Source organism: Setaria italica, chromosome VII (assembly GCF_000263155.2).
Source record: "Setaria italica strain Yugu1 chromosome VII, Setaria_italica_v2.0, whole genome shotgun sequence".
Lineage (NCBI taxonomy): Eukaryota > Viridiplantae > Streptophyta > Magnoliopsida > Poales > Poaceae > Setaria > Setaria italica.
Genome location: NC_028456.1, coordinates 12,392,758 through 12,417,329, shown reverse-complemented (window position 1 = coordinate 12,417,329; position 24,572 = coordinate 12,392,758). Strand labels below are relative to the sequence as shown.

The 24,572-nt window shown below is 41.9% G+C and overlaps 3 protein-coding genes across 4 annotated transcripts; 1 reads left to right on the top strand and 2 right to left on the bottom strand.

The window, feature by feature from the left end:
* Nucleotides 1-2,786: 2,786 nt before the first annotated feature.
* On the top strand, nucleotides 2,787-3,716 carry LOC101785986 (putative cyclin-dependent kinase F-2). The gene has a single exon (XM_004975143.2). It carries the CDS (start codon nucleotides 2,787-2,789, stop codon nucleotides 3,714-3,716), a length of 930 nt encoding a protein of 309 aa, XP_004975200.2.
* A 219-nt stretch (nucleotides 3,717-3,935) lies between these two features.
* On the bottom strand, nucleotides 3,936-7,433 carry LOC101785584 (thylakoid lumenal 15.0 kDa protein 2, chloroplastic). Its single transcript, XM_004975142.3, has 6 exons — nucleotides 7,132-7,433; nucleotides 6,248-6,351; nucleotides 5,687-5,777; nucleotides 4,929-4,997; nucleotides 4,568-4,677; nucleotides 3,936-4,229 (listed from the first exon to the last, which is right to left on the bottom strand). Exons 1-6 carry the CDS (start codon nucleotides 7,394-7,396, stop codon nucleotides 4,137-4,139), a joined length of 732 nt encoding a protein of 243 aa, XP_004975199.1. The 5' UTR covers nucleotides 7,397-7,433; the 3' UTR covers nucleotides 3,936-4,136.
* A 1,114-nt stretch (nucleotides 7,434-8,547) lies between these two features.
* On the bottom strand, nucleotides 8,548-24,243 carry LOC101785178 (vacuolar protein sorting-associated protein 54, chloroplastic). 2 transcript variants are annotated; one of them, XR_002678486.1, is made up of 19 exons: nucleotides 23,326-24,243; nucleotides 22,512-22,574; nucleotides 22,220-22,299; nucleotides 21,719-21,836; nucleotides 21,156-21,230; nucleotides 18,790-18,946; nucleotides 18,607-18,695; nucleotides 17,997-18,253; nucleotides 17,606-17,777; nucleotides 17,428-17,511; nucleotides 16,658-16,998; nucleotides 16,207-16,360; nucleotides 15,796-15,877; nucleotides 15,173-15,252; nucleotides 14,888-15,049; nucleotides 14,574-14,641; nucleotides 14,294-14,374; nucleotides 10,663-10,913; nucleotides 8,548-9,176 (listed from the first exon to the last, which is right to left on the bottom strand). XR_002678486.1 is itself a non-coding variant. In XM_022828206.1 (19 exons), the coding sequence occupies exons 1-19, from the start codon at nucleotides 24,097-24,099 to the stop codon at nucleotides 9,136-9,138; spliced, it is 3,009 nt and encodes a 1,002-aa protein (XP_022683941.1). In that variant the 5' UTR covers nucleotides 24,100-24,243; the 3' UTR covers nucleotides 8,548-9,135. The 2 variants fall into 2 exon arrangements, 1 of the variants encoding a protein (XP_022683941.1); XM_022828206.1 differs by having other exon boundaries at nucleotides 10,783-10,913.
* Between the last annotated feature and the right edge of the window lie 329 nt (nucleotides 24,244-24,572).

Sequence of the window (24,572 nt, the reverse complement as noted above, 5' to 3'; positions counted from 1 at the left end):
GGCCAGTGGGGGCCGGCGGCGTGGGAGGGAGGCAGGCGGGCATCAGTGGGAGGGGGCGGCGGGACAGGTGAGGGCTGGGGGATTTCATTTTTTTAATTTTTTAATGTTGGCGGCGGGGGAGGGAGGCGGGCGGGCATCGGTGGTAGGGGGCAGCGGGATGGGCGAGGGCTGGGGGATTTCATTTTTTTAATTTTTTAACACCCTTCAACCGGTACTAGAGGGACCCCCTCTAGTACCGAATTGTTAATACTGGTTACACAATCGGTACTAGAGGGGGGTTCCCAACCGGTATTACAGATGTTTTCTCTAGTAGTGTCTCCTGATTGTTCTATAATTTGTACTTGTTTTCACATTATTATTATCATATTTGTTCAATGTGTATTGCAATATAAATATTTTATTATCCGTAGCAACACAGGGGCACAATCCTAATAAGCAATAAGAGATAACTTTCCATTCAAAGATATATTCAGTCATGCAAACAAAGAGGGCGCTGCGTGGTCAGGCACTCACACGTTGATCCGGAGCGGCTCCCGTCCTGAGCGTGGATCACAGGCGTAGATGGTGGTCGCGCGGTCACGTCTGGACGCTCACGGCAGACTCGCTGCGGCACTTCGGTGGTGGAGCTCCAGCCCCTGGGCGGCCTAAGGAGTCGACTGCAGTGTCTGCTGGACTTGGGTTTGGATCACAGGCAGGTGTGTAGTCAGAGAGACGTCCCTAGGGGAGGTGACGGTGATCGCCGCCGCACCTGGGCAGCGTGCGATCGACCCGCCTCTGCTCGGCTCGCAACGCAGTGATCGGAGAGCGGCGGCTCCGACCGCTGAGCGGCAGCGATCGCAGGGGCCGCAGGGCGAGCGACGTCCTCCTCATCTGCGGCGACAACGGAGATGGCATAATCTTTTTTCCTCTTGCGTACAGCGTGCGCTCGTATGCTTGGACACTTACTGGGTGAGTTTTGTGAACGTTCGATGCATATGTTAGTACAGATCTCAAAGTGGAAGTTGTATAAGAAAAAAAATTCCGAAAGTTATATAGGTTTGTCGACAGGAGCCATAACTTGGAACCCGTTAAGGATCATGAGCACCATCCCTTCTTCCCTAGCGAGCCTCCACCCCCACCCCCAATGGTGGCTACTGCGGCACCCATCAGTAATCCTTCCACCGCACCCTTCCCAATCTGGCACCCCTCCTCACCCCCCGCCATCGGTCATCGGCCACCGAACTTCCGGCCCTGGTCGGCCGGCTGCACTCCCACACCTGCCTCCGTCGCTGGTCAATCCCCAACCTCCGCCGGGCTTCCACTGCCACCAACCTTCTCCTCATGGGCGGTGGCCATTGTAGCCACCAAAACCTGAACCCCTAATCCTAACTACCGCCGGCATTGATCACTAACCACATTCGGCGGTGACTTCGCCGCCAACCCGCCCCTACCCATCTCCCACCCCTTCGGTTGCAGCTTCTCCGACACGAGCTCGCGGTGGCACGGACCGAGCGAATGAAGCTTCCCCTGACCAAGGATGCAGTGGCGAGGAAGAAGATGAGAATCATGCGACCTCCCTTGGCTGCACGAATCTTAAGAGTGGAAGCTACCGTAGTAGCAATGCGGCATGTTTTAAATAGCGAGCTATAGCCTCGCTATAGCGTTTTAAAAGGATAGACGCTAGGATACTGCCATTTGTGGTGCTACAGCAGCTATATAGGTGCGAAAGCGCGATTTAGCGGCACTAAGAGCAACTCCAAGAGTATCCTAAAAAATTCTTCCCCAAAACTATGTATTGGGGGTTCTCCAAAAAAAATTTCCCCCAAAAGCATATCAGTCCACAACAGATCGCTAATAAATAGCCCCCAATATTTCAAACACAGGCCACATCATCGTATTGGCCCATCGGAAGGGACGCGCGGGTATGCGGGAATCAGGATTGGGGGAGGAACGCCAACGCTAAAATATACGCGGTGGATTGGGGGAGGAACGCCAACGCTAAAATATACGCGGTGGCGGGCTGTTTTTTAGCGTCGCTAAAAAATTGGGGAAGATTTAGGTGGATTGTTGGAGTTCATTTTTTCTCTCTTTTTTCCTAAAAAAGGTATTGGGGGTAAGATTAGCAGCCTCTTGGAGTTGCTCTAACCGCATAGCTTTAGCGTTCATTTAGCGTCGTTATTCCAATTTCTGCTGGCGAGCCAAAAATATGAACCAGCCTGGCAGCCAGCGACTCCAATTTCGAGCCCATGGAGGCCCAAAACGACTCGATCTGAACCCTAACTAAAACCCCAGTCCCGGACTCCTGCACGCGTTCCAACTGGGAAGGTTTCCGGAAGTTTATTTTCTTACCCAACTTCCACTTATGCATGAAGACCAGCCCATGCCTTGCGAGCAGGAACGGAAGCGTCAGGCGTAGTAGGATCGGAGCGATGCAAAACGCACAGAAACGAGACAGGCAGCGGTGCTGGGTCGGGCTCGGATCAATTCCGATCCGCCACCAATCACAACGCGTCGGTGTTCCGAGTCGGAGCCCAGGCACGGCCACGGCTCCATATAACTCCCGAGTCCCGAGCACCCCTTTCCCCCAACAAAAGCAGCACACCGTGCAGCTCTAGACGTGTCGCGTCGTGCCCATCGTCGTCGCACTGCCTTCTCCAACGACCGGATCAATGGCCGCCGTCTCCACCGAGGAGGAGGAGGAGCCGCCCGAGGCGAAGAAGGTAGAAGAGCTGGAGGAGGAGGAGCCGGCGCCCTGGCCGGCCGCCGTGGCGGCGCGCTACGAGCGCCTCGACAAGCTCGGCGACAGCATGTTCGGCGACGTGTACAAGGCCTGGGACCGCGCCGGCAATCGCCTCGTGGCCGTGAAGCGCCTCAGTGGCCGGACCGACGACCGCTTCGTCCAGACGGCCCTCCACGACTTGGCCCGGGAGGCCATGTCCCTCGCCGCCTGCCGCGGCCACCCGTCCGTCGTCAAGCTCGTGGCCACCCACGCCGACAGCGGCCGCCGCGACGGCGACTGCTTCCTCGTCACCCGGTACGCGGGGCCCCTGAACCTGCACCGGTACCTGGCGCTCCGGTTCGAGCAGGAGCGGCCGTTCACGGAGGCCGAGGTGCGCGACGCCATGCGGCAGCTCCTCTCCGGCGCCAAGCACGTGCACAAGGCCGGCGTCCTGCACAGGGACATGGCGCCGGAGAACGTGGTCGTCGACCGGACGAAGAAGGGCAGGATGGTCTACAGGATCTGCGGCTTCGGCATGTCTGCGTCGCGGGTGGCGGGGAAGGACGGCGTCGCGGCGCTGGCGTCGGCGAGCCCGTACCGCGCGCCGGAGCTCTTCCTCGGCTCCGAGGACTACAACGAGCGGGTCGACACGTGGGGGCTGGGCTGCATCATGGCCGAGCTCGTCGCCGGCGCCGGCGGGCCGTTCTTCGGCAAGTCGTATGCCGAGGTGTTCGAGAAGGTGCAGCACGTGGCCGGGACGAGGGGCATGGTGAAGTGGGCGGGGCTGGAGCGCGTCGCCGGGCGCGATCGGGCGGCCCGGCTGCGGGAGAAGGGCTTGGCCACGTACGCCGGCTGCCTGCGGGAGGTGTTCCCGGAAGGGGTGATTTCGGAGCGCGGCTTCGAGGTTCTCGCCGGGCTGCTGGACACCAACCCGGAGAGCAGGCTCACCGCAGAGGAGGCGCTCCAGAAGCTGTGGTTCCGGCGCTATGGCTTCGCTGGCCGCTGCTTCGCGCCATGACGGCGACGGGCGAACAAGGGTCTCGAGTTAGCGTAGATCGACATGTTCTTGCTTTTTCTTTTTCTTTTTTATTTTTTTGAGATTTATTGTAGAGGCAACTAGGGAAAAAATCCACATTCTTTGTACGGACATCATATAAGTTTTTTGTTGGTTATAAACGAATATTAATTAGTTGACATCTTTTCATTCTTTTTATTTATTTAGTGATTTGAAGTCATCTTTGTCATTGCGCCATAACTTTAACTTTATTATTTACAAAAAGTAATCTGTAAATAGTACCTCCGGTTAAACATGCTCCGGATGTTGCAACAAGTAACTAATTGCAGATTGAATTATTCGTCATCTAATTCTGGCCAGAGGGAGTACTATATCTTGTTCAAATGACTTTCCATGTTTCTTTGGGCGATAAGCTCTTGCTTCCTATAGTACTTCCGAACAATTATTTGTCCCGCTGGGGTCTCTTAGACAGCGTGATATTGCCGTCACAGCAGCTTCAATTGATGCATCCTCTCCCTGACCATGTTCAAGATGAACAAAGATGCCGTCAGTAAATTTATCGCAAATCCATCCATACATGTAAACCACAAATACAGAGCAAAAAAGTAGAAACTTGGGTCTTTTAATCAATCCTTTTCTATAGGGATTTTTAAATTTCACTAGTAAATCAACTCAGGAAAGTGTTCAAAAGACTTTACAAACTATGGTATGACTTTCAAAACTAATTGTCACGTTCAAACCATATTCTGTCAATTACTGAATCGGAACTACCAAAGATGCAAGGAATAGGTACTGCAATGCCATATGAATATATCATGATAACTAAATAGATCAAATGATAGATAGAATGTCACCTTTTCTTTCCAGTAGAACATGTTCCCATACTTCCCTGAAACCTGACTCCAAAAGCTCCGAGGGATATCTAAATCAACTAATGGGCCAATGTTGAAATTTATTATGTTACCTGCCAAAAGATTCCCAGATTCAGTACATATGTCCCACCAACAAATATCATAGCAAGTAAATTTCAGGTGTTTTTGTAGTACACACAAGATGCCACAACAATGGGTGCTGAAATTCAATTTATTGACATTTTCAAATAGACAGCTATAATATTGCTACTAGTAACATCATGTGTGATTTGGATTAACAAGTGGCAAAATACTTACAACATTTAGAAAAATAAGAAACATATGCTGCAAATAAGCATCTTACCAAAGGTTGGATCAGCAACAAAAACAATAGTTCGCTCATCAACCTGCCAATAATCTTTGATGGCCAATCCTGAAAAATATAGCGTCAAAATAAATTATATAAACATGATGTCACATTCAGAGTCATGACAAGATAGGGATTTGCATCCTGCTATCCAGTTAGGTCATGGACTTATGGTCCAATCAAGTGCTTTCCCTTAAGCAAAAAGAAGGGCCATATTAAGTATTAGAAACATTACACAAATATATGTTAAGAAATTTAATTGAAATACAGGATGCCTATTGAGCTGATATGGTAAACTAAATATTGGAACTGTAAAATAAAGGGAAACCTTAAGAAGACAAAAAAAACAATTAGGAACAGCATTGTGCTGTTGTTATTGGGAGTTGGCAATGATATTGCAGAATGTTCTATTGGAACTTTACCTTAGGAACAACAAACATCTACAAGCCAACACATCTCAAGGATACAAACCATATAGTTCAAACATGAAACCATCTCCAAAAGGGTAGTTTAAGTATGTTTCTTTTGTTGTAAATCATAGCAAAAACAACAAAACCATACTTCATGAAGGTATGTGAAACATATTTGATCATGCTCATGTGGTTAATCAAACCACTGTAAAACAAATCAACTATCCAAGTTAGGAAACTGTGACCAAGCACACCATGATTACAAGTATTTTTGAATAGAGGCAGTGAGATGAAAGAATGGAAAGCAAGTCAAAGACCCTACCACATATAGGGTAAAAAACTCACCAGGTGTATCAGGATAATTTTGTGCAAGAACTCGCAGTTTGTACCCTGTATCCTTCTCCAGGTCTTCTATCTCTTGGCGCAAACGGTTTTCCTAGAACAAATAACCCACCTCTATAATTGATGTGCACATAACAAGACAGTAAAATTTTCAGGTACAAGAAAAAAGTAACCCATGCAAGCATTCCTCTTCATATTAGTATACGAGTTAACATCACTTTTCAGCAAATACATATATGGCATGATTAAACTAACGGATCATAAGGAAATTCAAACAGTAGAATGTAAAGTGCCTCCACCAGACAACTATATCCTATACAAATGTTCAGTTTTCCCTTGTTCCTGTGAAAAAATACGCGGGCCACTAAGGATATCTAATCCTAGACAAATAAATAGTATCAGCATCCTCAGCATGTGTCAAATTTTGATCATCCCATGCTCTCAGAATTAGTTTTCCATCATTTAGTTATCCATATTGTTCCTGTGGAGTCTGGACACTAAATTTTTGAAGTGCCTGTGAAGAAACAAAGGAGTGCAATGTGCAATGGCATGGACTGAAATTACCTGACCAGAGGAAAGAAAACCAGCGACATCAATGACAGTAGTAAATTCTTTAGGAAGCAATTCTGGTTTGTTTACCCCAGTCCTGGCGTTGGCCGAACCAACAACTGCAAGTACCATATGTTACCCGACACTTTTCTGGTGAAGAAAAAACATTTTTACTAAAAAAATGCATGCATGCTTCTTTTTTCACTAGACATGCTAGTAAGAAAAGATAAGGACAACAAATTGCAGACCCCAGTCCTGGCACTTGCCAAACCAACAACTGCAAGTACCATATGTTACCCGACACTTTCTGGTGAGGAAAAAAACATGTTTACTGAAAACAAAATACATGTATGCTTCTTCTTTCACTAGACATGCTAGTAAGAAAATATAAGGACAACAAATTGCAGAGTGCATTAAAAAAAACGTTACAAGCACTGCATGGCAGCATATGGAGTCAATATGAAGCTGCAACTCAACAAGGGGGTAGCTTACTCGAGTTAGAGTTTAATCTCACAAATATTTGGGTACTCCATTTCTCTTTTTCACCGCTCACCCTAGTTTAGGAATCCCACAAAGATTCTTTTAAACTTTGTATTCTTTTTTTCTGGAGTAAAAATTGTATTGATTACCATACAATGATAGTACTATGGATGCCCCAGTAATAAATTACTTAAGAGTACAAAATCTGTCATATCTCTACATCTTATTTCAAGAGCCTCCCATGTCCACGTCCCAAGCTTTCCCCAGTTCATATTTGTCGAGTAGGCAGGTACAACAATAAAATATTTAGGCGACGAATACAGCGATTCGGAACCAATACCCTCCCACCATCCTTCACTTAGGAATGTTCCACCAAGCATGGCAAACTTGAGACTAAAAGAAAGACTAAGCGAGCTTACAGCAAGTGAAGCAGACGGCAAGGGCGAGCGCGCCGGAGACTGCGGCCTTCCATGGCACAACGCCGGCGAACTCGCTGGCCCAGGAAGCGGCAGCCTCCCTAGCAGAGGCGGCGGGGTGCGAGGTCCGACTGGCGCAGCAGCGGACGGGAGGGAGCGGAAGGGCTCTTGGCTGTGTGCGGCGAATGGATAATGGCGACGAGGTTGGCGCTGTTGCTCTCGAGGGGGTCAGTGGAAGAAGGCGAACGGATGGGAGGAGAAGAGCCATGCTTTTTTCTCGCTTTGTTTTGCTTTTGCATTTTCTTTTGAAGCCAAAGAGGTAGAGACTAGCAGATCTTTTTTTTCCTTTTATTACTAAAAAATTACTAAAAATATTTTTGCCTCAAACTTGGTTTTAAAAATAATTTAAATCATGTCGTTACCTTCATGATTCTCATCACCGCACGGGATGGAAGCATCCACACACCAATAGAGTAACAACATTTTAATTCGGATGCAAATACTAATAATTTTGAGCGTAAATAAGAATGGGGTGATTCAAATTTGAATCTGCATTCGGATATTTGGGTGATATGCTCGTCTACAAGAATACATCCTTTTGAAAATCAAAAATACATGTAGAGATCAAAATTATTATATATAGAAAACTATACAGCGTTGACCATATTAATTATAAATACATCATTAGTCATAAACAGACAGGACGTGTTTATACAATTTAAAATAAATAATTTAAAAAGTTAAATAGTTATCATTGTTCATAGAGAACTTTAGAACAGTTTCTAAAAAATAGTCATTAGTCATACATATCCTTTAGAACTTGAATGTGGGCTATTCAAATTTTAAATTATATATCATTAGTCATATTAAAGTTAGCGTAAATTAGTATTAATGTAACAATATTAATAGTAATTAGTCACATAGAAATCTTTTGAATAGTTTCAACTTTAAAAAATTGAATGCGAGCACTTTAAATAGGTAATTAGTTGGCAACATTCTAAATTTTTCCCAATTGATGCAAGTAGAAAATTGCATGTGCATAGCTTAATTATTTTTTATGTTCCTTGTGGTACTATTGTGGTCTGAGTCTCTAAGTATTGATGTTGGCATTTTAATCTAATTAATTTTTTTAGTGGTAGACGATATGTCCGCATGCTTCATCAATCTTGAAAATCTCAGTAGTTCAGGAAATATTTTGTAGCAATATAGATGAGTAACCTGTCGTCCTTAGTTTTTGAAATTTTGAAATTAATAGCAGGTGAAATTAACCGGTCATTCAGTCATGGTTACAGACCTAACCAGTCATTCAGTCATGGTTGCTCACTACCCTGTTTCTCTTAGATCTTCAACCAGTAAACCAAAACTCAGATCACTTGGGTGGATGCTCTCTTATGAATGAAAACAATCAGATCACTCATGTACAAAACAGTTGCACATATGTATTCCAAATTTACGTTGTCTTTCAGGGTGCCCATGTAGAACCGTGAGCATTCAGACAAATATTGATATAGTTGAATATAGACCCCCACAACAAAGTGCAGACTCAAATTGGAGTTAAACGGGAGTTAGGATACGATTATCAGTCGCCCGATCTGATAAACACAGTAACCTCTGATTTTCTTCTTCCCCGTTCAAGCAGATAGAGCTGAAAGAAGCCTATAAAGCGCAGATTTCCTGCATATAGCAATGAAACTTGACGCATTGCCTAGACTAACTTATAGCAACTGATTATTTTTTGCACCAAGAATAATAATTACAAACCTTGCAGGGATAAAATACATGGGCTGCCATCTCGAGGCCTATTCAATACAATGGACCTAACTGCATGAAGCTAGGCCGTGGTGCCAAAACTCTCAGGTTTCCTCTATACCAGCATCTAACAGATATCAGCTTCCCAAACGGGAATCAAAATACTATTGGAAAAAAAAAACAAATATGGCCTGACATGGTAAAGCTATGGACCCAAAAATTTAATCTTTGGGAAGGTCGAGAAAATCAGCAATTATGTCATCTGGGAGCTCTTCCTTCACTATCCTGCACAGCAATACCTGCATGGTTGTTGATGCCTGTATGTTAGATACTACACCCAGATGGCAGAATTTCTCAAGTAAATAACACGTTCAGCATCAATTTGCTACATTCCATGATAATCAATAGCTCATTGCCCTATATTAGTAGTTATATGTTTTCCAAAAAAAACAACATAGGTAATTCTTAGCGAGACACTTCTGGAAAAGACACTTATCTACATAACATCAAGCCACCAAGATACTCTAAAGAGTAGGCAATCTTGTACAAGATGCCTATAGACAGATGTTCTATAAAAACATGCTTTTTTAGTGGAAACACCGACCATTGTCACATTCCCATGATTTCGAATTCAAAGATGTTTTGACTATGAATTAGGGCTCTTTGTCTGACTGATGCAATTAACAGTTAAAATTGCAGGAAGCAAAACTTAAGTTATCACCATTCTACTTAGGAAAAAGTTCATTTTACTCCCCTCACCTATTTACTTTGTCCACTTACCCCCTAAGCAAAATTTAGGCTCACTTTACTCCCCCGAACTATTTCATTTGGTCCAATCTACCCCCTAATTAGATTTCTCTTTTTTGTTTCCTCACGTACAAGTTGAGTTTTAATTTCAAATTTTTTCAGTTGACTTATAACATGATGCTCTGCGTTAGAAAAATACATTGGCAATTTTTCGTTATTACTTTTTGTACAGTTTTGTATATCTAAGATCAATTTCGTATTAAATATTCCTAACCTATGAAAATAACCATGAAAAAATTGTAGTATAATTTTTTAACATAAGACATCATGTTTTGTATCTGCTCACAAAATTTGAACTGAAAATTCAAGTCATACACGGAGAAACAAAAAAGAGAAATCTAATTAGGGATGATTGGACCAAATGAAATAGTTCAGGGGATCAGGGTGAGCCTAAATTTTGTTCAGGGGGTTAAGTGGACAAAGTGGATAGGTGAGGGGAGTAAAATGAACTTTTTCCTTCTACTTACTAGCTGTCTTAAGAACAGCTGCCTGGACCACCAATTGTTTAGCTACTCAACCACTACTAGTTTTCCATGTCCTTCGGACAATGCATTAGAACGTAAACCCCCACTTCTCTACCTATATGGTCATCAACTCAACCAAAAACCATAACTAATATGTCAATCCATTTCCATAGCATCACTCAGTTGAACATGCAGTTGGACTGACTCATCAAACCCACACTGCTATACTGAGCAGGGTGCAATAAATTGCTGCCACTTTGATATAGCAACAGAATACACACTCTTTGCCACTTTTAAACCAATTAGCGCTAGGGATTAGTTGGCTATTGCTGCCAAATATGGAGACGAAAAGTCAGACTCACAATTTCTGAAATCACCCTATCAAGGCCCAACTATGAAAAATCAGGATGCACAAAAAATAATTGGAAATATTGACATCAGTGACAAAAGCAAATTTAAAATTGGCTACAAAGACAGAAGGCAACAATCATAAGGAATAAGCCAAAAACAGTACCTGCACGGAATTTAGGCCAAACATGGCAATGTCTTGGAGCACTTCCCATTTAACATATTTTCCAACATTGAACATTTGTGAAGACATAAGTCAGTTCCTAATGTACAGTCAATCACTCACCAACTTTTGTCCCAAAGTTCTCAGCCAAGAATTCATCAAGAAGACCATAATTTGGAGTAGTTTCTGCACTGAAGTTCTCAGCTGGTAACTTCCGGATACATGTAAGAATATGCTGAACATCTCGGCATAATCTAGGTTGCAATAAAAATACATAGTTTAGAGAGGGAGAGAGAGAGATGTGTAGTGAACAATAGATGCTAAAAATGGAACATATTTGGATCCCTTCTATTTTAACTCCGCGTATGTTGTAACTCCGCCTATGTTTAACTCCGCCTATGTTGTCTCAACATAGCAGGTCCCAAGCCCTAGTAAAGGAGGAGGGTTGTGATAGGCTTGGCGAGCCAACGTAAACCTAGCCATTCTAATGGAGATGAAACCCAAGAGAAATCTGTTGGGGCATAACCCTCTTAGCGACGCGCCACATCGAAACCCGGGTATGGTGTTAAATGGGCAAGGGCCGGGTCGTCTCCCCCTTGGTGACGCGCCGTGTCGCGATCTGGGCATAGTGTCAAGTGAGCAAGGATTGAGTCGTCATTTCCTTAGTGGCGCGCTACATCAGCACTCGGGTGTAGTGAAAAATGAGCAAGGGTCTTCACATCTCTCTTGACGGGTGCGAAGGGCAACGAAGCTAGTCAAACCAACACGGATTCATGTAGGTAGTTGGAATGTAGGGTCTCTTGCAGGTAAGTTGAGTTAGTTGATGTAGCGACTAGGAGGCGTGTAAATATCTTATGCGTTCAAGAGACTAAATGGAAGAGCCAGAAGGCGAAGGAGGTGGACAATACCGATTTCAAGCTTTGATACACAGGGACAGCTGCAAATAGAAATGAAGTAGGGAGTTTTGATTGACAAGAGTCTCAAGGATGGTGATATGGTCCTGAATGTAATTAGTGCGTACGCCCCCCAAGTAGGCCACGATGAGAGTGCTAAGAGGCTTTACTGATAAGATTTAGATAGCCTAGTTAGAACTGTACCTTCTAGCGAGAAGCTTTTCATAGGAAGAAATCTTAATGGGCATGTAGGTACAACAAGTGCAGGCTTCGAGGCGGTTCATGAGGTTTTGGGTATGGTAGTAGGAATCAGGAGGGAGAGGAAGTCTTGGACTTTGCAGTAGCTTTTGACTTGATGATAGCGAACACTTTCTTTAGGAAGAGATGGTCCCATTTAGTGACTTTTAGTAGTGGCCAACACTAATGCCAGATTGACTTTATCCTCACAAGAAGAGAGGATAAACGGGCATGCTTGGAATTCAAGGTGATACCAGGGGAATGTGTTGTTTCTCAACATAAGCTTGTGGTGGTGGACTTTCGTTTTCAGATGCGTGCACGCAGGGATAAACAAGCCAAGATTGCAAGAACAAAATGGTGGAAACTGAAAGAGGAGACGTCAGGTCTTCAAGGAAAGGGTAATCAAAGAGGACCCTTAGAAGGAAGGAGAGGACGCAAACAACATGTGGGAGAAGATGGCAAACTGCATTCGGAAGGTGGCCTTAGAGGTGCTTGGAGTGACTAAGGGGGGTAGAGGTGTAGATAAAGATACTTGGTGCTGGAATGAGGAAGTCCAAAGGACTATTAAGGAGAAGAAAGAAGAAAGAATGCTATAGACGCTTATTCCATGACAGGAGTGTGGACAATATAGAGAAGTACAAGGAGGCAAAGAAGATCGCAAAGCAAGCTGTAAGTGTGGCAAAGGGTAGGATGTATGAGGATCTTTACCAACGATAAGGTACCAAGGAAGGAGAGCAGGACATCTATAGGATGGCTAAGGTTTGTGAGAGAAAGACGAGGGACTCCAACCAAGTTAAGTGCATTAAGGATGAAATGGAGAACATCTTGGTAAAGGAGGATGAGATCAAACATAGATGGCAAGAGTATTATGACAAATTGTTCAATGGTGAGAATGAGAACACAACCTTGGAATTGGATGACTCTTTTGATGACACCAGCAGGCACTTTGTGCGGAGAATCCAAGAATCTGAGGTCAGAGAGGCATTAAAAAGGATGAAAAGTGGTAAGGCGAAGGACCCAGATGGTATCCCAATTAAGGTGTGGAGATGCCTCGGGGGTATAGCCATAGTATGGCTAACCAAGTTGTTCAACCATATTTTTTTGTCGAACAAGATGCCGGAAGAGTGGAGAAGTATATTGGTACCAATATACAAGAATAAGGGAGATATTCAAAGTTGTACTAATTACCGAGGAATTAAGTTGATGAGCCATACTATGAAGCTATGGGAGAGAGTTATCGAGTATCGTTTGAGAAGGATAACATAGGTCTCTATGAACCAATTTGGTTTCGCGCCCGGAAGTTCAACTATGGAAGCTATTTTCTTAATAAGACAAGTTATGTAGCGGTATAGGGAGAAGAAGAAGGACCTACACATGGTTTTCATTGACTTGGAGAAGGCGTATGATAAAATACCAAGGAACGTTATGTGGTGGGCTTTGGACAAACAGAAAGTCCCAACGAAGTACGTTGAACTTATTAAGGACATCTACAACAATGTGGTAACTAGAGTCCGAACAAGTGATAGCGACACAAATGACTTTCTGATTATAATAGGACTGCATCAAGGGTCTGCTTTGAGCTCTTATCTATTTGCCTTGGTGATGGATGAGGTAATAAGGGACATTCAAGGGGACATCCCTTGGTGTATGCTCTTCGCGGATGATGTAGTGCTAGTTGATGAAAGTCGGGTAGAAGTAAATAGGAAACTAACCTTAAAGTCTTGGTTTTACACTTAGCAGAACTAAAACTGAATATATGAGATATGACTTTAGCATTACTACACATGAGGAGGGAGATGTCAGTTTGGAAAACCAAGTAGTGCCCAGGAAGGATACATTTCGATATTTGGGATCAATGCTACAACGAGATGGGGATATTGATGAGGATGTTAGCCATAGAATCAAAGCGGGGTGGATGAAGTGGCGCCAAGCATCAGGAATTTTATATGACAAGAGGGTACCATTGAAGCTAAAAGGTAAGTTTTACAAGACGGCGGTTAGACCTACAATGTTGTATGGTGCAGAATGTTGACCTACAAAAAGACGACATGTCCAGCAGATAAGTGTTGCGGAAATGCATATTGCGTTGGATTTGTGGTTATACGAGAAGGGATCAAGTCTGGAATGCGGATATACGTGATAGGTTAGGAGTAGCACCAATTGAAGAAAAGCTTATCCAACACCGGTTGAGATGGTTTGGACATGTCCAACGAAGGCCTCCGGAGGCACCGGTGCGTAGTGGAACCCTAAGACGTGACAGTAATGTGAAGAGAGGCTGAGGAAGACCAAAATTAACATGGGAAGAGGCAATAAAAGGAGATTTGAAGGGATGGAATATACCCAAAGATTTAGCCCTGGATAGGAGTGCTTGGAAAACAAATATTCATGTGCTCGAACCCTGATTTGTGGCTCTTGTTGGGTTTCAACTCTAGCCTACCTTAACTTGCTTGGGACTGAAAGGCTATGTTGTTGTAGAAAGGAATGACACAAGATTAGCACTATACCTGTTCTTCGCCTGAGGAGTGCTGACCTCCAATTTTCTAAACGCTTCTGTAATGTGAGAATGGAATATTTGAACTACTTGCCTGGATTGCACAAATATAAAAATGAATCAGCAGCCTGGAAACAACTAATAATAAACCATTTTACACAAGTATATGGAAACTTGGAAAGGTATCAAGGAAAACATGTTGTGGATAACAATTTCCAGCCAAGTAATTACAAGGCAGTACGCATAGGTCTGACATACAAATGGGAAGGAACGGTCAGAAATGAAACTTTTACCTGAATATTGTTTGCACATCGACTTCAAGCAATGTTTGAGAAAGGATGCGATGCAAATAGTTTACTTCCTGCAAAATATATTGCGTACAAAATCTTAGCAAATTAACTCAAGAAAATAAACACCTGAACCAGTGAAAACATATCCATTGCTCGAGTTCTGAGAGAAATGACCACTGCAACTTTTTGTACTTAAGAAATACTCATGTTAAAACAACAGACTAGTTTTTATAACTTCATATAGACACATAGATAGAAACTTGCAACAAAATTATAACAAGAGATATTTCCAATGATAATCAGCTAAATTGTAATACCTTTGTAACAGCTTTAGCAAATTGACTAGGCTGCAAATCATTATCCTCTGGGCCATTCCAGCCTTCGACAATTTGGGGTAGTTTTCTAAGATTTGCAAGCAATCTCTCCCTCATTATCTGGACAAGCTTGCTGTGAATTTCATCTCGATGAACCTTGTAGTCCTGTCATTTTTTATGCACTTGTAAGAAAGGGCATTCATAAAAGCACAAGTAAAAGATAGTTCCACTTAGGACTCATGAGTCACCTTAACACATGAAAATTCAATACACAAATTAGAATCACACCTGAGTGACTCTATCCAATTCGGACATTAACAGCTGTTTGCGTGCCTCAGGTATTTTCAGGAAAAGTACTCGCCTGATATCTGCAGTTTCAAGGAACAAATTGAAACATCGGAAAGCCAGAATACCACATGCTCCCTAAGTTTCACAATGTATAACCCATCACTCAAGAGTTGGGGTGTCAGCAGTACAGAATAAGATTGTAGTTGTTAGTTATTACAATGTTTCCACTAAGTTAAGCAATTATAGCATGTGATTTAACATGGGCATGTGTTGCCATTTTTCATTAAATTTTTTGGTAGACTAAGTATTCCATGGTCTGTGTAGGGCCAATGATGGACATTGTGAAACAGAACGGAAGCGCGATCCTAAAAGAGCATGCCAATATTGTGCACAATTGGTTCCCAAGCATGACCATTTGGGTGTAGCAAAACCATGAAATGCTCATGGGGTAATTTTTGTTGTATCCAACATTTATGGTATCAACTTAGACATGTGCTAAATTTTAATTGGTTTGGCTGTAGACTATTATGAATATACACTTAGTCTTCAAAAGCCCAGTAACATCTTAAGGCACTTCAAGAAATTAGAAATGATAATCTGTAGAAGATTTGAGAAACTTTTACCTGGAATTAGAGAATGTATAAAACTAATTATTTGACTTGCCAAAGCTAAATGCTTAGACGTAATTGATTTAAGGCCAGACACCTGAAAAGAAAAATAGACAAATAAGTCAACGCATTAGAATTATTGCAACGAAGAAAGTTGAGCTGCTAGTATTGACTGTTATAACAAAACAAATAAAAAATTGAGTAAAATAGTGTCTATAGGAACTACTTTTCTGTGACTGGTGGGAGTATTTTACAAGTGGTTTTGCCCCATGCAGTGAAGCATGTGGTTCATTCAGTATACACACCACATATTGTTTGAAAATAAAGACATTACTCACACCAAGTGAAAATCACAGTACATATTGGCATACTGCTGTCAATGATGAGAGGCATTGTTATATAACTGGAATGTCCATACTATAGTACCTGCATGGCGCCTGCACCGAGGACAAGTTGGCAAGTCCTGTTGTTGAAAAGCTTTAATATTTCCACAACACGTTGGACCACCTCAAAAGATAATGATGGCAAACATTTACTGATGTCAACATATTCTGATAACATCTTCAGCAATATCAAGCCACTGCACAAACAATAAAGTATTGTTATCGAGCTGCGGGGATTTAGAAGAGAAAATATGCTACAAAGATATATCTCACAAGAATGAAAATAACCACAACAAAAAATACAAGATGAGCAACTGTATGAAATACCGTCTAAACTAATTTTAACAATTGATGGCTATTGCCCACATTATATATTTTTTTTTGAACAGCAAAAGGAGAAATTATGGCTTTTGTTTCATTTGAGCAGTCCAAAGTTCAAAAGTAGAGACAGAATATGGATTGAACAAATTAAAAGGCAGATACAGATGACTAACCAGTTTACCATATGATAGCCAACACCTCCATGTACAATAGTTTGCAAGGTTGACCTCTGATTCCCAGTGGCATTATTTTCAGTCTGAGGAGAAGTGGACTCAACCTTGCTTTCACCTATCGCAGATGTTAATTTGCCATTATCAGCATTATTTTCACCTGAATATGTTGGTTCTTGACTCGTAGGATCACTGAACTTTGAGTTATCTTCTGCACCAGGCATATCCATGCCATTAACAGAAGAATAAGTGGATGAAAGTGATAGAACAATTGCTTGGAACTCTTCAGGAACATCAACAGCAACCCACGTCTCTTGGTCAAGAACTGCCTTGATTTTTGTCATCTTCAAAAAAACAATGGAAGTGATTAGTTTACAAAAGCAGATGAAATACAATTTAGTTTCACTAGCTTTAACCATCAAACTTTTTAGATAATTCAAAACCCACATTATTTGAATGGCTAGAGATAATGAACTTCATTAAGTCTTAGTATCTTTTATTCCACCAGCATTCCACTTTCAAAAGTATTTGACAGCAAAACCAACTATTTGTTACAAAAAGCATTAAAGAGGAACTAAGTGTATGTGCTGTTTTTAATTTGATGGACAACCAATCAAGCAATAAGTGAGAGAGAAAGTGTGTTCATGATCCTTCCAATAGAGTTGATTCAAGTTTCAGACCTAATGATCATTATAATTATCTAATGAAATAGATGAAATTTGAAGAATAGGGTTTAAATTTCAATTGTCAAATTGCAACATTATAGTACTCACCCGAACGCTATGCTGATAATCAACAAACTGCTTCGACTGTTGCTGTAGGATTCCACGAATGTTGTAACCCAACCTGCCTCCAACCTACAAGAATAAGAGGCTAAGATAAAATTAAAAAAAAGCTTTTATGCATTTAATATGAACAGTTTTGTGTCTTTCAAACAGGAAAAGAAATAACCTTTTCAGTAGCAGCTATAAATTCTTCTGTTATATTGTAGATGATCAAGAATTCCTGAAGCCTTAACCTGGGATGTAGAGCAGCACGGACACCTAGGAGCTTAGCCCATCGCCCATGGGCAGCATCACATGCAGCGAAAACTGCTTCAGTGTTTTCTCTTAATACATCAGCCCTGTGACAATGTAAATGGTTACACACTTTTACTTTGTATGGTACGATATAAGTAGTTCACATATACAATGAACAAAAGCTTGAGAGTGACTATGTGCTGTTATGTCAGGAGAACTGAGTCACTGACCACGGACGTACCATGACACCAGAAATAAACTTAGTTTGCATCTTTGTATGGAATAGACAATAGAGGGCGCATTGCAACTTAAGTAAAACTTACCGGACATTCTTTATTGAATTTATGATGGACAAATCATTTGCTTTTGCTTGGACAAATGGGATTTTGGAAGTACTCCGTGTGAGAGTATTAGAGACCCGTGAAGAAACACTGTAGTCATTCTCTTGGGAAATATCAGAAACAACTGAACCACCATGTTGTACTGTAGGATTGCTAGCATCAATACTTAAGGTTCCATCAAGGTTTCCCATGATCCACTCAACAATTCTTTTCACCTCAGCTGCTTGCTGTAAATGTACCTGAAATTGTAAAGATGTTAATCCCATGATTATTTGTTTTTCTTTTTACAAACATATGATGCTATTTAGCAGGGAGTTTGCATCGGATACCCCCCCCCCCCCCCCCTCCTCATTTAATATAAGTATATAACTGTCATGTCATAGAAGCAAATTAAACAGCAGTACATAAGATATAGAGGCCAACATAGAGATTGTTTTCAGGAACCAAGTAGGCATGAATAAATGCTACGACAGTGTATGGCTACTATAGACTTACAGACCACAATAAGTGGGTAAAGTCATTAAAACTAAATTTTACCCAGGATCTTCATCCTGAAAATAGGAAAATGAAATTCTTATTAAGGGTTATTTACCTGTACTATCCTGAAAATGGCAGACAAAAGTTGAACAAACCCTTCAGATGATAGACTTCGCAACTTATTTGCTAAGGACTGGCCTCCAGCTGCAGTTAAATGTTAATGTCAAAAGATCGTGGAAAAGTTGACTTAAGAAATAGATAACTCTGTTAAGAGATAATGAATGGATGGAAATAATACCGTCAGCATCAGCAGCCCTGTCTCCAGTTACTGAATCAGAATCTATTGGTCTGGCAGTTAAAACTGGAAGCAACTCTGCAACTGTGGCTTTGATTGAAGCTTTCATCACAGTAATAAGTGTATCTCGGTAGATTCTGAGAACTGCAGGAAGTTTGTCCTGAAAATACAAGAAAAGAATATCATTTTGTTTCCACATAAATATTGACTACTCCATCCATTCCAAATTACGAGTCGTTTTAGCTTTGTCCTAAGTCAAACTTATCTAGCTTTGACGAAAGTTATAGAAAAATATATTAAAATCTACAAGACAATATCAAACAAATGCACAAGCAATATATATTACATGGTTTATCTAATGAAAGTAGTTTCATGTTATAGATATTTGTGCATTTTTCTATAAATTGGTCAAAGATAGAGAAGTTTGACTTAGGACAAAGCTAGAATGACTTATAATTTGGAATGGAGTGAGTGTAGCAGTTTATTTTCAAAACAGACTACAGTTTTATCCTAAACGCTACACTGTAAAACAGTCAGTCTTTGTTTAGAGTTTAGACCGTTTGAACAGCATTTAAATGGAGTTAATGGTTTATAACGGGTTTGTACTATATCACCAAAATATACATAATTATGCCTGTTAAAAATCAAATATTCTTGCAAGTCTACATATTTATGCATGTAAAAAGTCAAATATACATATTTGTGCATGTGACAAATCAAGTATACATATTACCCAAGGAAAAAAATTAAGTATACAAACTTATGGATGTAAGAATTCAAGTGGAAGTGACGTTTCGCCTAAGCACTGTGTCAAACGCAATTTAGCCTGCGAAGTAACATTTAATTCCATGCTGTTTAGGCCATGTATTCCCCTTTTTTGAACATTTAAACGGCCAACCGTTCCTAAACAACACAGTTGACCTCCGTTTACCGTTTAGATGCTGTTTAAACGGCCGTTTAGGCTATCACCGCACACTATAGCAATCTTCATGGCCTTACAGGTGCAGTAGGTCTACCTTGAGATACATTCACAGCAGTTCAATTCAAGGTTTAGCAAGCCAATTTAGCATTTAGTACACCTTGCAATGCTCCAGGTCCTATATGGCCAAACCAAAAAGAAAAAAGCTTCTTTCATGTGGCTTCCATGTAGATTCCTTCCTTTCTTTGAAGAGCAGACTAGTAAATAGTAATGGCTGAACTCTACCAATAGTCCTAATATTAAACTATATATGGTATATTAGCAACTGGATTGTTCAGTTGTGTGATTTTCTATAATTTATACTGAGCTTATTATATAATTTTTGTAACTGATAAAGCACATTCAGCAATGTATACTACAACAACACTACAAGGAGGGGTAGCCATGCACTAACTACTTTCTGCTAATTACAATGTAAAACATAAACTTTTCAAGAGAGTGAGGTTCATTTTCTACCCAAATAATTCTTTGAGGGTTTATTACTGGGACAATTCCTATTTACATGGCAGGACTTAGTCTCTCACAAGTTAAAAATAATAAAATCAGGCATGCTCATTTGTCACCTGCAGTTTGGCAAACATAAGGCAAGAAAAAACTCAACAGTTATAGTAAGTGTTTGGTTTGATGCCACACTTCTGGCAGGCTCTTCATGGGCCCTAGCTGTGATTGAATCGTTTTCATGCAAAACTTTGCAACAGTTGTTGTTGGTGTTGTCCACAAAAACTGTGGTTCCTACAACTAGATAACATTATGGCAAATTATGATAGTGATCCAAACAAGTCCAAACATTGATTGGCAAAGATTGAAATTTGTATATTGTGCTGACTCTACAACCCACATATTTAGGTTTTGAAGTGTTGGACCAAATGGAGGTGTATTAACACCCACTTTGTTCACAACAAGCCTCCATCTGAATCTCTAAATCGATACAGAAGTTTCTCAAAATCAACAGAGTATTGTAATGAAAAGCAAGTATTACCGACTGCCGTTCGTTACATTTGAATACTTTGCTTCCTAAATATTTTCCACAAGATTTGTACTTTTTCTACAGCTTTATCTTCTACTGGAATGAGCAGTTAAAACTTGATTGCAACTCCTTTTATAATGTATCTTACAAAAATGTTGGCATAACTTTCTCGATCATAGGAAAGATGTTCTTTCCTAAAACAATATGTTATTAGCTCTTGGAAAAAGATAAGTTCGCCATATAACAAGGAAAAGAAATTATGCAAACCAGAGTAAATAAATTCAAAAGAAGTAGCAACATGCCAAACAAGAAGGAAAGGAACATTGAAGTTGAGTAAAATATTTGACAAGAATTCATCTGCAAGTGCAACCAAGCCCAGCTGGTAACAGAAGGTTATTAATGCAAGAGATTGGCAAAACTAACCGTTCTCAGCAGGCAAATAATGAGGGGGAGGAGTCGATCTCTGAGAATAAAACTTTCCTCCTCATCTATGTTACCCTGCAATAAGATGGTGAACATTGAAAGAAGAGAACAAAGGGTGCTGAAAATATGTTACTTAAATAGCGCAGTAGATTAAACACGAAGTAATAATCTAGAGGATAATTAGTCAATTGATGAAACAATCCAGACCATTATTTTTAATAAAAACAATTATTGAGAGATCATTGCAAAATTTGGAAAAGATTAAAACTACTTGCAAGAAAGATTTTTGTTAGCCCAATTTCTAATTTGGCAGCATCATTACTCCCCTTGATTCATTTTTGGTTAATCCAGTTTCCTTTTTTTTACAAACGTCATGGGACAGTCAAAACATGATACAGCATGAATCCTTTGTTTTGAAAAGAGGTGTCGAAGGTACAGAATGCATATTGGTACAAATTATTGTGGCAAATACAAGATATCAGTACATCTGCATTCCACTAAAAACAGGCAGCCTTAGGCCAATTAAGAGCTATATAAAAATGCAAGATTCAAAATGCACACACCTCATGTTCTGTCCCATTCAATGGGCTGGAAGCCTTTCTTTTTACATTTGATGAAATCATAGCATCTACAGCTTTTCCATCAGGAACAGCAGCGTGCACGAATTCTGCTGAAAGAATGCTACAAGGATGAATATTACCAAGTTAAACAGCAGTGAACTGATAATATTAACAATGCTAAGTCTATTTAATGGTCCAACATAAAAAAATCACCCAAATAAATCACGACAGTAGGAAAGGATGGGGTACATTTTTTTCACATTGGAATAAAATGCAAAAAAAAGTAATACTTATTTGCTCTTTCTAAAACAAGTCAGTTTATCTACATAGCTTAGACATTATTCTTAACTTCTAAATCAGAATTCACAATGTATGTTGAAGGCTCAAAGCAAACCATGTTAGCAGTAGCTTGCCAACATTCATGCAATCTAAAGATCTAGTCTCTATGTTAAAAGTGTGCATCCTGTTGAGTATTTGAATATATGATACTTCATCAGAGCACACCTGTTCACTGAATCTAGTGATGTTCCCAGCTGATCCCGAATATGGCGAAAGCAGTAAAGCCCAGCAAGTTCATCAGTATCCTGATTGATAAGAAGAAATGTTTATGGAATGTCATAGTATATAAGTGGCATACTTAGCATATTTCTAAAGGTAGCTGCAGTAAAAGAACTGATTTTTTAGGCATATGGAAATCAAAATAATCTGGTGATTTGATTCATTGTCTCATTGAAAATCCAGTTGATGTATCAATAGTGCATCGAATCAGATCAAGCTAAAAAGTTCAGTAACTTACTAGTAAATTTTGCAAGTCATCGATGACATCAAGGGCACCAGCACAATCTGCTGCTGCAACAAGCTGCAAATGTGCAACAAGATTAATGAATGCAAGCAGAGAAAAATGCACTACCCAATGAAAAATTTGAAATAGGTTTGTCGCAGCAGTTGCAAGATTTAGTACAACTTCCCTTGCAGTCACCCCAAGTCTAAACAATTATGGCCATGAATGATGGGACTGCCAACAGAAAATATATATAATATCTCATTCACATACAGGTGATCTGGCTGACATAGAATCATGGATGAAAATGATGATGTTCAGTTCACTAGCAAGATATAACGCCTTTTTTGCAGCAGTGTCAGGAATCCCACGTGTCGGCCGCTACTTACAGTGTTTCATGGTGGCCATGCAAACAGCCTTGACGTTTACTCGTTTAGGCCCCTTTGTATTAATAATTCAACAAACCCCAAATCTTGGGCTTATAACTTAGCATATGCGCAAGATCAACTCCCACAAAACAGAACCATCATAACCTTTCAATAAGCAACAACAACTGATGGAATGGAATTATTCTTTCCATTTCTTTATCAGTTGGGAAGTGTCACAATGGTCCATCTCCATCAATAACAGTTTATTTCATCTCCACATTTTTCTCATATAACACTCAAACGGGTTACCGTATTGTATTTGCATGTCAAGCTACATTTGTCGTTTCACATTTGCAATTGACATAGGAATATAAGATGACCCCAACCATTCCAGACAGCTACATTACTGATCAATGAGCGAGATGCAAGGCAAGAAAACATTTCCTGGTAAATAAACTTACCAACTTGAGTGCAGCAAGTGCCTGGCTGACGTAGAGGATGACAGTAAGCTTCTGCTGCAGTGCCACAAGGTTGCCCCGCGTGGCATTGAGCTCCTGCACCTGCCTTGCTGACCCGACGAGGTCCCCCGTGAGCACCCGCACCACTTCCCTGAGCTCGCGGATCCTCCCTACTGCAGTAACAATCTCCCCGTCGAGCCCCCGCAACCGGCCCTGCGCCTCGTAGAAGGACTCGGACCGGAGCGCGATCTCCCGCACGAGGTGCGCCTCGACGACATCGAGGTGCTGGCCGAGGCGCTCCTGCAGCCCGTCGTCGTCGAGCGGGCAGGCGGCCTGGAACGTGGGTCCGTCCTCGAGCGCGAAGTCCTCCTTGAAGAAGAGCGCGGGCACCTCGCGGAGGCAGGCGGCAAGGCCGGAGGAGGCAGCAGGGGCACCCTCAGCGTCCGAGGAGGCGGCGAGCTCGGCGGTGGCGTGGAGGCGAATGTCAGCGAAGCGAGCATAGGGGTCGGAGACGGCGGCGAGGTAGGGCGCGAAGTCGGCGCGGGTGACCTCGCTGGGGTGCGACGGTGGCGTGGGAGCCGCCTCGGGGAGAGCGATGGTTGGGGGCGGCCAGGGTAGCCAGGAGTAGGATGAGGCGGCGGCGGAGGGAAGCGGGTTGTTGAGGAGCGCGGTGATGGACTGCGGGACGCCGCCGGGAGGCCCGGCGAAGGTGGGGGAGTCGGTGGAGGAGGAGACGGAGGCGACGGAGGTGGTGCGGAGGGGCGGGCGCGACGCCATCGCGGCGGCGGCGGTGGCGGTTGCGGTGGTGGCGTCAGCGGATGGGAGGAGTCATGGGGAGATCGGGATCTAGGAAGCGCGGCAGCGAAGGCGAGCTTGGGTGGGATGTCAGATCTGGCGCCTCGAGGAAGGGGAGAACAGAGGGAGCCAGCAAAGTACCCATGCTGTTGTCTCCCTGGTTTTTTTTTTTCCCTATCCCGATTTGTTCTTCACCCTTCCTTATATTTTTTGACAAAATTTAGCAATATTATGAATTCATTTGAGTTAGAAGGGCCCTAGGAAGCCATTTCGTGTGATTTAGAACTATTATTTAAATTAAATATTCAAATAAAACTAAAACGTCATGCCAGTTTGTTGTGATCACATTTTTTTATTTGGACTATATTTAAATTAATTGCTTGTCATTTTAAAGAAATAGGAGGCCGTCTTGAAATATGAGTTAAGAATTAACAGAGAAGATAAATCCAATGATA